The 15,027-nt window shown below is 36.2% G+C and overlaps 1 protein-coding gene across 12 annotated transcripts in view; it reads right to left on the minus strand.

Moving 5' to 3' along the window:
• The window catches only part of TCF4 (transcription factor 4), a 344,189-nt gene that overhangs the window by 33,977 nt on the left and 295,185 nt on the right, over positions 1 to 15,027 (minus strand). For all 12 annotated transcript variants that reach the window (XM_025048142.1, XM_015590849.2, XM_015590847.2 and 9 more), the window contains 2 exons: positions 11,467 to 11,600; positions 5,646 to 5,778 (listed from right to left, as the gene is read on the minus strand). In XM_025048142.1, the coding sequence (XP_024903910.1) occupies positions 5,646 to 5,778; positions 11,467 to 11,600 (267 nt within the window). The remainder of the gene's footprint in view (positions 1 to 5,645; positions 5,779 to 11,466; positions 11,601 to 15,027) is intronic.

A 15,027-nucleotide genomic window follows, 5' to 3' on the forward strand; every position in this document is an offset into this window, starting at 1 on the left:
TAACATATATACCTAAAAACTGAGATTTACTAGTCAAAATAATTTGTGATATCTGCTTGATTAGAAAATAGACTTTTATGAAATGAAAGTTCAGAGTCACACTGGAAAAAATATATTATCTAACAAAGACCTAAAACCCAAATAGGACAAGTTATTGCTTCAATTACAGGTAAAGTTTGCTATCGTAGTAGCTTTCAGAAAATTAATTCTTTAATAAGCATTTAAAAATTTTTTTTTTTGTGAAACCAAATAATTGAAAACTAATAGAACTATTTTAGGAATATTTAAGAAGTAAATTATATATAGCATAAATATCACTTTCTAAGAGGCAAGATATGATAATTATGACTACTTTCTACTTTCGTTCTACACCTTTCTAACTAAACTTTCTGTTAAGTGCCTGTTTTATAAAGGAAGATATTAAAACTCAGGAAGTAGAACAAAAAATAGAATCAATGCCTTACCTCATGTTGCCATGAAAATGATTCAGAAAACTACAAAGGCTACTCATGGAAGCCACTGATAAGAACAGACGATTTTTTACCACGAAGGCATGCTACCTTACAGCAGCTGGAGAGCCAAACCCAAGGGCTTAAATTTCAAAGCAGTTTATTGGGGCCAGTTTGCCCTTTCGCTTGGAATGCCTTTTGTTCTGTTCCAGTAAATGCTGGAGAAGACACATTTTCAAAGTCCTTGAACATGTTAAGCTACATGGGTCCTTCTGTTAAAGAGTTTCTTTTTATTTGGGTGACTGATATGTCAAAGCATATAAATAATCAGAACGTAAATATATTATTAATTCCCAAATGGCATAATTTCTTTTATATTGAGTAATGGGTCATGTTTAATAAAACACACTTCTAATTAAAATTTGTGCTCAGCAAATCCACCTTTTTGGCTTTAATGTAACGGGGCTTGATTATTGCTCGAGGCTCTAATTTTTACCAATCTGTATTATTAGAAATTACCCAAAGGCCCATATAACAGAAATACAGACAAAAATTATTGCCCCTACCTGGCAAAGACTGAGTCGATTTCTAAAGTTATTTTGCTCTAATCGATTTTTCTTGCTCAAGAAAAAAAATAATCGGTTTCTAAGCAGAGCAGTAACATAAATATGAGTGGAAGATGAGCAGTTGTTAAGAGGAACTGTAATTTTGTAGGAGGATTTGACACTGCCAGCCACCCAAGCATTGTTCAGATGGTTTGAACACAGGTGCTGTTGCTTGCTGGCTAGAAGGAGCAGAGAGAAGGGTTTGGCATCTTTGGCTACGTGTTGGACCACCCTTAGACTCAGTCTCATCTTCGGGGAAATGGCAATTCCCATTAGAACACACCCTTAACAAAACACCAGGTTGAGTGGTGCCTGGGGATCCACCACTGAAAATCAGAATTTGGAAAATGAGTTACCTCTTTACTGCACAGCCATAACCTCAAGCCTGGGAACATCATGAAGACGTAAAAGGAATAACAATTGTAATTCATAGTGTAGCTTACTGTTTTCCATTGGTGGTGTTTGTAACGGGGATGCCATGACACTGCTGGATAAAATTCATATACTCTCATGCTCTGTGCCTATTCACCACTCAACTGTATTTGGAAGCTTGAGATTCTTATGAAAGACAACGTGAATCTTATGTGATTACTCCAATAATAAAATTACTGTGAAACCAAGTCCTCAAGGGGAAATGGACATGTTTCTACCAGAAAAGCCACATACTAAAATGCATCATGTCATAGAAACATGTCATTAGAAGTGAAAGTTGTAAGCCAGATTAATTCATGAACCAGATAGATATTCTAGGGTAATCTTTTGCATATGTTGTATTAAATCAATCTTGGTAGTCTGTTCCTTCAACACTGTTTGGTTTGAGGTTTAAAAATACGGGAAATGCCATGTATAAAAAGCCAAAAGCCAGCCAGTTAAAGACTAATAAACCAATAATAGTTATTACAACCATTATGTTGGTCGTATTCTCAGTATCCTCTGAGGAGAAGAAAGGTATGTAGCTCCAACTACATGAGACCACACCTTGGTAAAGTACACAGATGGCATCTCCCAGTGGGGAACTGGGGCACTTGTGTCCTTGAGCAGTCTCAGGGACTTGCTTGTGTTCTGGTAGACAGTCCTCTCAATCGTTTTGACCAGGAAGAGCTTTTGGATATTGCAGATAGGAAGGAAGTATCTGTAGACAGCAAAAGTATATATAGCTACCATCCTCTAGACATTTCTTTCCTCTACAACTGGTATCTAGTAACTTATTACACTTCCTTCTCTGTATGCAAGCTCACTCACATGCAGAGGCACTGGACTGTATTGTTTTTAAGATACAGCTGGCATCATAACACTGGAAGAGTTTTAAAAATAAAGTTTGAAGGGCTCCGATGATGGTAACTCCTGAAGCCTCCAGACTTAGCTTCTCTTCCTAAGTGGGTGCTACACCAGTTGAGGTATTATGCATCCGTGCTGTCCCCTCATGCATTATATTCATATAACTCTAGGGTGCTTAAAAGACCCTTCCAATTCAGAAATGTCTAATGTAATCTTCAGAGTTTGCTGGCAAGGATTCAGAGAAAAATAGTAGACTATGTACCACAAATAAAATATTTCACTCTACGATTCTTTCAAAACTCCATGGATAAATGTGTCATTTAAAAAAGTCCTGTCATTATGATCTGAGCAAGCTTTATCCTTTCTAAGGGTTTCTAAAAATTGGTATTGGACATTAGAGGGGAAAAACAAACAAAAGCCAAGAAACAATGGTTATTCCTCCAAACCAAATGCAACCCATCCAAGACCTCAATGAGCATCTTCCATCTCTGAGATTCAGAGGACAGAACCAGAGGCAAGGGAGCATGGCTCCAGAGAGGTGACCTTCTGATAGTTTCAGAGCCTACACCTTACTCCACATGCATTCTGTTGTTCTATGATCAGTGCAGGGCAACTGCTGATCACCAGGAAGACAAATTATAACATGTAATTGAGAAATGGGACAATGACCTTTTGAACTGCAAAAGAAGCTTCCTAAGACATCAACGCTGTTTATGAAAAGATTGCACTGCCTTGCAACTTTACACCAAGAAAACTTGAAAAATGTGATGTCCATGTGTTAGTGCTTGAACCCCATTCTTACAGCATTAGTATTGCTTACAGTCATTTTCTACAGAATCATGTGTGTAATCTTAAACATGTGTCAGGCTATGTGTTCTCTATTTACCAATTATTTAATTAGCTCTGTTTGTTCTTTGCGATATAGGCAATGTAATATTTCTTTATTTCCTGCATTTCAGAATGAGTGAGTATATGCCAAATATTTTCAAAAGTCTACAGATGTATCCTATTAATCCATACTGTTTGTTAGGGAAGTATCACTAACAGAAGAGAATTCTTCTCTTCTTGTTATACAGACATGCTGCCATCCTGACTTCTACTGCACTCTGAAAATCTAAGCCAAAATCTAAGAGAATTAAAATGCGAAGAAACGTGAGCTGTTCAGACACCATGCAATACTAAAGCTGATTATCATACTTAAATTTTCCTCTGCATTTTAACTTAAGGAGGACACATTACTAGAATGTCCTCCTTTAGAGGAATCCTAAGGTAATAGCTGTATTTATGCAAGTTAATAAAGATCTATTCCTCCAAAAAGCTGAGTTACCATGACTACTTATTTCCTAGACCCTCCCTGCTCCTGTGGTCTGTAATGAGTTAAGTCCATCTTTACTATGTAGTGGAGCCCACTAGTATGTAGAAGTCGCTGTACCCCCACTCTGCCCAGAACAAATGAAGGAGAGTACACATTCTTTTTCATCTACAAGCTAACGATGAACCAACCACCTTAACTAAAGCAAACCTCATGCTCGGTAAGGCTCGGGGCTATGCTGACCACATCTCATGGAGGACGATTATGCCGTCTCATAATACCTCTTTCTTCCCAAGTCTAGAGCCTCTCTCCCAGGAAGACTCTTTCGCAAATCAAAACAAAAAAAATTTTTTTTCAAACAGTGCCTAAGTATGTTTTCCTCAACTCTAGCTTTTGTTCCACCTTTATACCTTCCTCAAAAAGAAAATTACTCAAACCACAAGTAGACAGGAAATCTGCCATGTAAGAGGATGAATGACCGGTCACCTTTCTTTATAACTAGACCTCATGACTGCGGAAAGGGGCTTTCCATGCACCAGACCACATTGAAGTGAAATATGCTTTTCTCACTCTTTCAGTTCTGCACTTCTTTCTTTCTTCCTGGTTTTCTAATCTGCTAAATCTGCATTGATAGCTAACAAAACTTCCCTATGTGACCTCTGTCCACAGCCCTCCAAGGTCAAACCGAAGCAACACATTTGTAGAAACTCTGTTATGAAAAGTTCCAAAAATGGGAACTGTTTCCTAAATTTGCTTCCTAATGAGACATGATAGCAAAGAATTGCTAGATGGCTCATCTCAAGGGTGAAATATATTACTGAATAAGCAGGGAGTGTATTATTTAGGCAGAATTATATTTGTAACATTTCAAAACACATTTCTTTTTCATCAAAAACTCTCCCACATAAGTGATTCATACTACTTCCACAGTTCTATAGACAAAAGAAAATGAAAAAAAAACTACAAATAGCTAAGAGGAATAAGCAGGATTATTCTATCACACATTCTTCTCCCTAACTTATTGTGTGTTCTTATCACACTACCCGCTGGAAGTCATCCTAAGGCCCAGCAAGGTGTGGGTTTGAGCCAGAACCAGAGTAGTGGTGACTGGTGAAGTCTGAGGTTTTAATAAAACCCTGGAGCATCAGGCTTTGTTGCTCATCTGAATTACGGGAAAGATCGTCAGAGGCCAAATTAGAAGAGGGTACCTGCCTCCTCCCAGCCTGAACTCTTTCTTCCCTGGGCAGCCAGACAGCCTGCCAACTCTTTCTTCCTGGCGAATGTGGTGTCCTTGGGAAAGAACCATAATGGACAGCATGAAAAGTGAGAGGATGATGACAGCTCAGTTCATTTGGCAGCAGCACTCTGCTTGGGCCTTCACTTGCTTAGTATTTTGCTTGATAAAAAGCAGCAAATGACTTCTGGCCCACAGACGCCTAGCCATCTCCTCTCCTGTAGGTGAACAAACACTTCTTCTCCCTTGAAGGACTCCACAAGGCCGCGTTCTTCAGAAGGTGAAGCTCCGCTAGTCATTACTACTCATCCGTGAATTTCTCATAAACCAGTCTTCAGAAGACTGTGGCATGTCATAGCCAAGAGCATAGCACAGTGACTGAATTTGGGAAGTGGTCAATAACTACTTTTAAGAGCTGTAATACCCTCTATCTCATTAGTCTCCAAAGGTTTATCTTATTAAAGTTCATTTTGCTTGCTGTTTGAGAGTATGAGAAACAAGATGGTTTTGGCCTTTTTAAAACCTTGTTCAATCTAACGACTGACAGTACACAAAAGTAGCCAAATTTCAGTTTCTTGTGGGGGAAATAAAAGTAATTATGATCAAGCCAATGACTATTTCTGTTTGGTTCATTTGTTTGTTCATTCGGTTATGTGACAAATATTCATTGCCTAACTGCTGTTCAAGAATAAGGGGAAAAAGAGGTCTTTCATGATTAAATCCTGGCATTGATTGTCGGCAGCAGAACTGGCATTTCCAAGACTCACCCATTATACTGTCTGTCCCATTGGCAGGAGGTGTACAGGAAGAGGTGCTGTAATGGTTGGTACCACTACGGTGGAAAGTGGACATTGGAGGAAGGCTGGAATTGATGTCTGCTGAAGAGTGTGATGGATAGCTCTGTAGCAAGAAGCAGAAAAAGGAGGCCGTATTCAACCATAAAATATTTAGTGGGTAAGTTTTCTAATCCTTCTTTCAGAACTCTTCATTTTGTAAGGGAGAAAGCCATTAGAATTTCAAGATATCCAAGAATACATCACGCTTAGATCTGACAGATTTCATTTTTCAAATAATAAAATACAAGGCACATAGTTGGTTGGAGTTTGCATCAAACGCAGAGGAATATAATGGCAATATACGACACTGAGAAATGATCACAATCTCTAAATATAAAAATTACTGCTTAAAAGCATCCGTATGATTTCAGCAGCATAAAAGAGCATTGCCATTTTTTATTTTTATTTTTTGGTATAGCTTATTGATCGAGTAAGAAAGATTCCAAGATATAATAAACAAAACAATGTCGTGACCCACAGTTTTACATTACATTTCATCTGACCTTCTGGACACAAAATGGCAAAGAGAAACGAACCAGTCTCAGATCTTCTTCCTACCAAACTGGATCATTGTTCTGAACTCCAGCAAGAACAAAATGGTAAATGAAAAATTTTTAAAGTGCTAATGATTACATACCTCACCAAAGTATCAATATGTAAAGCTTTAACTCAATGACTATATTGAATTAAACTGGAACAAATGAACTGAGAATGACTATTTGATTTCTTTCTTTACAGGTCCTATCCATTAGCAAGTCACATAAAGGTGACTGTGAAAGAGGAACATCATCTTTATAGAATCATGTGGTTTTAAGGCTTGGCTTTGAGCTCGATTATTATACCAGTTGTCCAAATAAGTTGCTTTTCTTGGGGTATATCACAGTGCCTGTAAAGTGACACTTTAGGAGTTACCCACCCATCTGCTTAGGAGACACAGTAATTTATAGAAAGACATCAAGCTATTTTCCTGTTCAAGATAATAATAGGCTTTAAAAGGTGTTCTCGTAGGCATTTGAATGTGTTAGAAACATGTAAAGAAAAAATATTTAAGCTAAAATATACTTTTTCCTTACATGTAATATATTAATGGCCTATGGATATCTATTATATTATTATTGGAGAATCTGTTAACATTGTTCAGTAGAAAATTGAGATTGAATATGATGCTGACAGTCAGAGGTGCTTTAAGCCCAAGCATCCATTCACAAGAAGTAAAACTCTGGTGTCTTGGTACTTTCTTTTATCTTGAGAGGCCCATCTCAGGTTCTATCTCTTTCATGATGATTCCTTACTATTCTAACTCTTCTAAGATCTCTTCTCTCTGAATCTCTAATGAACTTACATCCTGTACTCTGCCATTTAACACTTAATTATATGCCGCTTTTCACTGCTTTCTCCTTCAATTGCACTTCCATCTATATGGTAAACTCTTCAAAGAGAGGGAATAGAGCTTATACCTCTGTATCCACAACTTACAGCTGAGTACTGAACACATAATTATCCTATATGTTCAATGAACAACTGTTATCAGTTAGTGTTTAATAAACAGTGGATTAAAATACTAGTTATTTGAAAGATAACTAAATGGCCTAGAAAATGAAACAACATTTCAGAGCTAGGTCGAACAATGCCATGCCTTTGAAAATATTACCTCTGTACGATCAAAATAGTCCAAATGAAAGGTCGACTTCAGTGAAAAAGTTGGCAGGATGCCCTTAAACCTTTCCCAGTTCCCAAGAATGTCTTTCAAACTTTTTAATTTCATGGACCTCTTTGCTTGACCAAAAAATTCTTTGGGCCACCTGTTAAACTCATTAGCTACTTTCAAAATACCCCAAGTAGTCCATGAAATTTTCTCCAAAGAAAGATAGAGTGGGTCTGTTCCATGGTACAGCTAGTCTGAAACTCTGAATAAGCCACAGAACACCAAACTTAGAAGAGACATTTCTGCTCAAGAGCTAAAGTCTGTAATGAAGTGGAGAAAAAGAAACAGAATAAGGAAAAAGAAAACTAAAAGAAAAAGAGATAGTTTCAGTTGTGTTTTATGCTGAGTTTCTGAAGAACAGAGACTTTATAAATCAGTTCCCACTATGCAAATATCGAAACAGAGAAACATTTTATGAAGAATATTTAAATAACTATTAATAATTACAGAATGAGATAGGAAAAAGATAATTGCCTCAGTGATTATTTTTAGATTCCTTTAACTTGGTATAAAATAGGCATTAATTTACAATTTGACAAACAAAGGGTTAATACTGAGTTCAGAGACTAAAAAAAAAGAGTTCTTCCCCACAAGTTTTAATGGGGAAACCAATACAATCCACCTAAAGTCAGTTATTTTTAGAGATTCATAGAAAATTAGATGCTGAAATCAATTAATGAGATTTATAACTAGATTATTTTACAAAGGAAAGTATCTTGAAAACTACTGTCACTCAAAGACATAATAAATACACCACAGGGGATATCAATGATATGTGAATAATGTTGTCTTTTAGAATATTTAGGGATCAACGATAAGAGGTCCCCTTGGTCTCTCTTAGTCCAGCTATTAATACTGTCTGCCCTCTTACCACAAAGGGAAAAAGTGTTATGGCCTTACATACTAGCTATTTAATTATTTTTACTTATGATACCCAATGATAGTGTATTTGGAGTCTACTGACAAGAGTGTTGAAGTGTTTCCATTAGTGATGTTTTTATCAACCCATCGGTATTCAAAGGTTAGAAAATATAATAATTGGTAGCACATACTAAGAATAAAATCATGCTTTGGGTTAAGGCAGGGTTTCACAATCCTGGCACAACTGATCTTTTGTGCCAGATAATTCTTTGCTGGGGGGCGGGGGCAGGGGAGGAGGTTCTCTGGTGCACTGCGGTATTTTTACCAGCATCCTTGGCCTCTGTACACTAGATTCCAGTATCAAGTACCACCTCCTCGTCCTGTGTGTAACATCCAAAAACGTCTCCAGACATTTCCAAATGTTCCCCGAGAGGCAAAATCATAACTAGTTTAGAATCACTGGGGTAAAGGTTTATGTTATTAAAAATAAAAGACAACAGAACTTCCTTTATATTAAAATTCTAGACTCTCAGAACTACTTCACCTATTTCCCTCTGTGGTGCAAAGACTATGTCTGAACCATGCCAGACGACAAAGACTCTATCCTTTTTCTAAAAAAAAAAACACTGCCAAGTCATTCCAAAGCTTAATGACAAACTCCACACTTCTGAGTGGCTTTGCATGTGTATCTGTGACACAGCAGTGATTATGTTGTAGAGGTTGAAACCGTAAAGGGAATTTGAAGAATCAAAACTGGTGACTTGACAGCTGTTACTGAAATGTATGGATTATGCGTTTTATAATTACACATTCTTTTATAACGCGATATCAAGTGATGATGACAATAATGTTTCTAACATGTTTTACCTTTAGAGATAATACTAATTTGGCCAAATGATACCCAAAATAATACAAGGAAAGCTCTCTTCTTTTTCAAAAACCATTCCTCTGTTCAGTATGGCACTGGCCAAAAGCTACGTTTGAAAATTGTGAGGAATTAGCATTATTTTCAAGTGAAAGGACAATAAGTGCCTACTGTATACTTAAATTTTTCTCAATCAGTGTCAGATTTTTAAATGTCACTTTAGCAACAGATTTTTTGAATGGTTAAACACTGAAAATAACAATGATTTCTAGATATAATTCAACAGTTTCTCTATTGGTGAGAAAATTCATTAGGATACACAGCCAGAGACTTAATTCGTTTGGTAATTTTTAAAAACAAAACCCGTAATCTCTAAGATCTGCTAGGTGGTCATGTTAAGAATGAAAACCTTGTGTTTTGGGATGGATAAATGACATTACAAATACAGCATCTGATTCAACCTACTGGATTACTCCTTCCATATTATCTTTCCTCCTGGTGGACAATGTCGTTTTGGTTCAGCAAAACTTTTTCAAAAAGGAATAATGTAGTTGGTTTACATTTTTTTGTGTGTGCATTGGAGCACTTTAATGATACACCCCCCATGCAGTGAATTTGATTGGGATAAAATCACACTAAACCAAAATTCTAGACCATAATCGGGAAAGAAAGAAGAAACACAGGAGGAAAAAAATATATGTCAGATGGACAACTCTTAAAAGGACTGAAATTCCAACATATTAGTATAGTGCCAAAATCTCTTATGTGTAATCAAAACTTTCCTTGCTCATAGGACACATGTAGATTTGATCATGAGTTCCTTAGAGATGTGGAAAATGATGATGGAGAAATAAAAATGTTAGCCAAGAAGAAATTCCAGTGTAATAATAGTTGATATTTCTCTAAGCTTTCATTCTAATATCTCTAAGTAGGAGGTGAGAGAAGAGAAAATTTGAAAGTAAAACATCTGCTATTTACTGAAAATGTGCTGAAATTTGAGATAGTTTGTGATTTACACATTCAAACTTGGGAGATGATATAAAAAGGCTAATTCCGTCTCCATTACTTGTCTCTCATTAAAAGACAGGTTAATTGACCACACACTGTCTGTCACTAGGACTAAATAAATAGGTATTTTCAAGGGTTTCAGAACCCTTAACTTCTGGAATGATTTAGGTTGTTAGAATAAGATATATGTCACTTTTCTGTATTTCTAGTGGTTGAGCAAAGGAGAGGAAAGACCACAGAGATCTAGAAAGTATTATTTCCCAAAAAAGAAAAAAAAGGGGTATTAGAAAAAAAAGAGGGGCAACTTTCAACATAAAGAAAAATTATATAAATATCACTAATGATAACTAGACATTTCATATCCTTTTACATTTGTAAGATTAAAGGTCCAGGAAAATTTTAAAGCTATATTATTTTATAAGAGACTGAGTCTCACTTATCTGCATCCCAAATCTAACTCATGATCTAGAAGTACTCTTTCCTCCATTAATGATGGACTTAAGTTTATTAAGTGAATTTGGCGATGTGGTTGATTTGAGGCTAGGAAAACATCAGGTGAATTGCTTCCTCTAGAATAAAGACTAATACTAGGATGGATAAGTGTAGGGGATGAGCAGGGTGGGAACTTTAGTAGTAAAAAAAAAAAAAGGTAACATGCTATAGCCCAGCAGTTTTCAACTAGAGTGAGGCGAAACAGTATCGGTGGGAGACTGAAGTGTGTGGAATTAAAGCTAAAATACGGAAAATTGCAGATCTGCTCTCCCATGATGACTGTTAACTGATGGGAGTGTAAAGAAAACATGATTTCCTTCCAGTGTGGCACAACAGGTCAAAGCTGCCACCACTGACAAAGCCAGTCAGGGAGAAATGGGAAGGCCCGTGGGTGAAGCATGTCACTTACCCTACTGACTGTCACTCTGACCCCTGCAGCATATCCGTCAAACCACAGGTAGTAACAACAACAACAACAACAACAACAATAATAATGATAATAATGTAGTGCCATAGCTGAATTCTGTGACTCAAATACAGTGTGTATTTATGTAACAAAGGAAGCTGAAATTATGATAAAGAAAACACAGAATAAAACACAATAAACTGAAGAACAATGACAAAGAGAGTCTGAAAAGGCTTACATAGGTGATCTGATTCAGCTACGTCCTTGATCACAAAAACAATACGACAGTAAGAGTAATGTGTGTATAACAATTCTGCATTCATTTACAGAGTCCTTGTGTACCTTCAGGAAAAGACAGAGGAAGAGATTTAATAACTAGCTGTTTTATCTCCCTTACCACTTAAATCTGCCTTACCAAACGTTCATGTGGATGCAGGCTACAGTAGCTGCTAGACTGTGGAATATGAGAAGAATTGCTCAACATTCCTCCGTAGCCAGGCTGATTCATCCCACTGGAGGAGCTCCAAGGGTCACTGCTGTGATGGCCATCTGTGAAAGACAAAGAAAACCATGACTTTTCTGAGGCATTCAGCCTTGCCTTATAGAATAGGATTTTTTCACATACTTGAAAATGACCGCCCTTTGTGTATTCATGTTTGTGTTGGTTAGCTGATTACATCAGAAGAGAGTCATCATTATTTTTTCCCCAATGTTATACTTACTGCCAAACAAATATAAACATTTAACATAGTAAAGTGTTCTTACTAAAAAATTCAACTCTAAAAGAACAACAGAACACATTTCTATATAGAATTATGTCAAGTCAGCAGGTAACTGATGCTAAAGGAAGCATTTCTTAGAAGTCCTCTGGCTCATTTTTCTATGACAACTGACTAAAAAGTTCAATTGTTCCCAAATTTTGAAGTGAAAATAAAATATTTGAGACAACACAGAGTTGGCAAATGTATAAGTTTAAAAAGCGTATAAAGAAATAAGTAATAATAAAAAAGAACATCTTAGATTTAAAAGATTGGATTTCACTTTTGTAACATACACAGTAGATAGAAGTTGGAATTACATTGTGATATCTAGGAAAGAAGAGTCTCAAATATGTCATTCTGAGTTTTTCTTTTCTTTTTTAATTTTTGTTTTTTTGGCATATATTTACCCAGCTATCTTAAGCCTTCTTAGTAATTAAAGAGTACACACATATCGAAAGGTGGATATTATGCCACAGTCAATATTGAATGCCTTTGGATTTTCAAAAAATTTGAGTTAAAGAGGTTTCAAATTATATGAAAATTATGTGAAGTATCTTTTAATATCAAGTTAATCTTTTGTTAATACCAGATTTAAAATATTCCTACAGATTCTTTTCATTCTCTGGGACTACTGGTCTAGAAGTTACTATTAGAGATTATTATTGTTTGCTTTAGGTTTCTCAAATTAAGGGGGTGGAGATGCAGTGAAGGATCTATATTACTGCTGGGTTCATTCAATTTTTCCTTCTTTCAATAGTTTAACAAAAATTATTGAGTGCCAGATATATACCAGGCCACCAGCTAGCAGTTAATTGTACGGCAAGTAGTGCTTCCTTGAAAATAAGATTATTTTATACATTGTATTTAATAAAGGTCTTTTGAAAATTTAGGCAACAGGCAAGTTAAATCTGACACTATATTTCACAAGGCTTTTTTTCATCTGAGATTTTAAACCCAGAAGTTAGAATTCAGAAAACTGGCACAGTTTCAGAACAGGGAGGAATAATCTATAGATTTCTTAAGGCCTATACAGCAAAATCATGCCTCTGATTTTGACAATTTAAGAACTGTAACTAGAAGATGGAAATTAAAAGTTAAAAATAAGAGGCTGCACAGTAGTAAGATTAAAATATGCCCCTGACAGTCTCTGAATATCTTTCATCTAAGCTGCATATTTCTTTAAGGCCTGAATTCTCAGGACACCATGTACCTCTCGTTGAAGGAAGCTGACGTGAAGGGGATCATCATGCACTGTTTCTGTGATTATAGTGTGAAAACACAGGGCTTTCAGAAGTTATTATTCATCTACTCTAGATTTAGCCCTGAGACCGAGGAAGTTTAGATGTCCTTTTAAATTCAAACACGAAGTTCAAGACCACTAACATTTCAAACAGATGACATTTATGACAAAAAAATTGAGAATATATATCATTGAACAAGAGTCTCTTGAAACATTTTGACAACATGAGGCACTATATGGAAATACATTTAGGATTTGTTAACACAGAACACTCTATTCAATGCAGACTTATAAAAATACATATTTTACATAAATTATGCTTTTCACAGTAAATTAATATTTATCACATCCCAAGATCTTGGCATAATGTTGTTTTGAAAGAATAGAATTAGATGTGTGCAAATTAATTGTGCTCATCATAAATGTCAACTCAAAAAAATTTTTTTTTTTCTTTTTGGGTATTCATAGGCAGAAAAGCAAACTGGTTTCTCATACTTTGTGTGATGTGCTAGGGAGAACCTATTCCTTTAATCTAAGTGATCACCTTTGCAGTGTGCACAATTTAAGTAAGCCACCTTCCTGAAAGCAGACAGAATAAATCTATCCTTCTGTCAATTTTCCCAATAAAAATCTGCTTTGAGTGATGAATCCTTGAGTTCTGACTGGTAACAAAAGAGGGGAGCTGATGTCGAAGTGGCTGCTGTTTACAGCTGAAGGGGATAAGCCTTTTTTCCATGGCACAGAACGCACCCAAGTAACATAGCCCGTGTGTTCCTTTGAGAGCTACATCTAGGACAGGTCGCAAAGATAACGGCTCCCTGTGAACACAAGCTCCCTTATGTGTAGAACAAATTTCCCTATTCATGAGAGACCCAATCGATTCAATTTTATAGATTTTCCATGAAATTTCACATACGAACTAACAACCTAAAAGAGCTAACACTCTGAATGGAAAGAAAATAAATCCCTTTTAATCAGAATGGTGTCGAGTGTGTCCACTGTAATCGAAGCGAGACACCAAGCTACTCCCCTGGTACCTGCTGCCCCCACAGTGTGCTCCCCTTCCCATGACACGGCCCTTCCTGGAGTAGCACAAAGAAGGAAATTCTATGGCATTTCGCCAAGGGTACAAACAAGGTTTTCATAGTCAGGCAAAAAGAGTTAAAGTTCTGTATACTGGATCAATTATATATCTAAATTTCATAGGATCATCACATTTTGACAATAAGTGTTACAGGCACATCAGGGATGGAGCCTTAACTGCATCCTCCAAACCCTCTAGTCTGACAAGCAGTTGCTATCATTTTAACCATCTTGGTCTTTTTCAAGAAGTAGAAAAGGGCTCTGATCTCAGCGGCAAGACTGTAAGCTCAGAGACCACATATCCGTGTATATTTAATTAAATATATAGGATAGTTATGGAGAATCAATATACTTTACCATTAAGCTGTAATTTTCTATACTTATCTGGGAAAAAAACTGGGGCTTGTACATGCTACATCAGTTAGCATGTTTGGATAAAGCTTTTGTTATGTAATGAAATATTCCAGTCTTTAGATAGGTCACTTCATCTATCCAGAGAGTACTCTTGTTCCTACCTATAAAATAATAAGTGTTTGAAATTTTTATATGAAGTTAAACATAAGGACAAGTTATTCCCAAATGGCTAAATCTAAGATGCTCAAAATACACACTGAAACAAAATGCTTCTAAATGTATACATACATTCTTCTTAGGGAGCAAAGATGTCAAAATCATCAGTCATGGAGGACCGCCTCCCCCAAATGTGTCAGTTCTTAGTGAAGCAAACCAATCTAATCTTAACTCATTATTGTTCAAGAGGCTTTAATTTAAAAAATAAGTCCTAGTAAAGTTTTAAATAATTTTATTTATTTTTAATGAGTGCAATTCCTAAGAAAAGAGCATGACCTTTCAATATTCTATACTTGCCTAAAATTCTATTTCTTGCATATCA

The sequence above is a fragment of the Pteropus alecto genome, unplaced genomic scaffold (genome assembly GCF_000325575.1).
Source record: "Pteropus alecto unplaced genomic scaffold, ASM32557v1 scaffold14, whole genome shotgun sequence".
Taxonomy (NCBI): domain Eukaryota; kingdom Metazoa; phylum Chordata; class Mammalia; order Chiroptera; family Pteropodidae; genus Pteropus; species Pteropus alecto.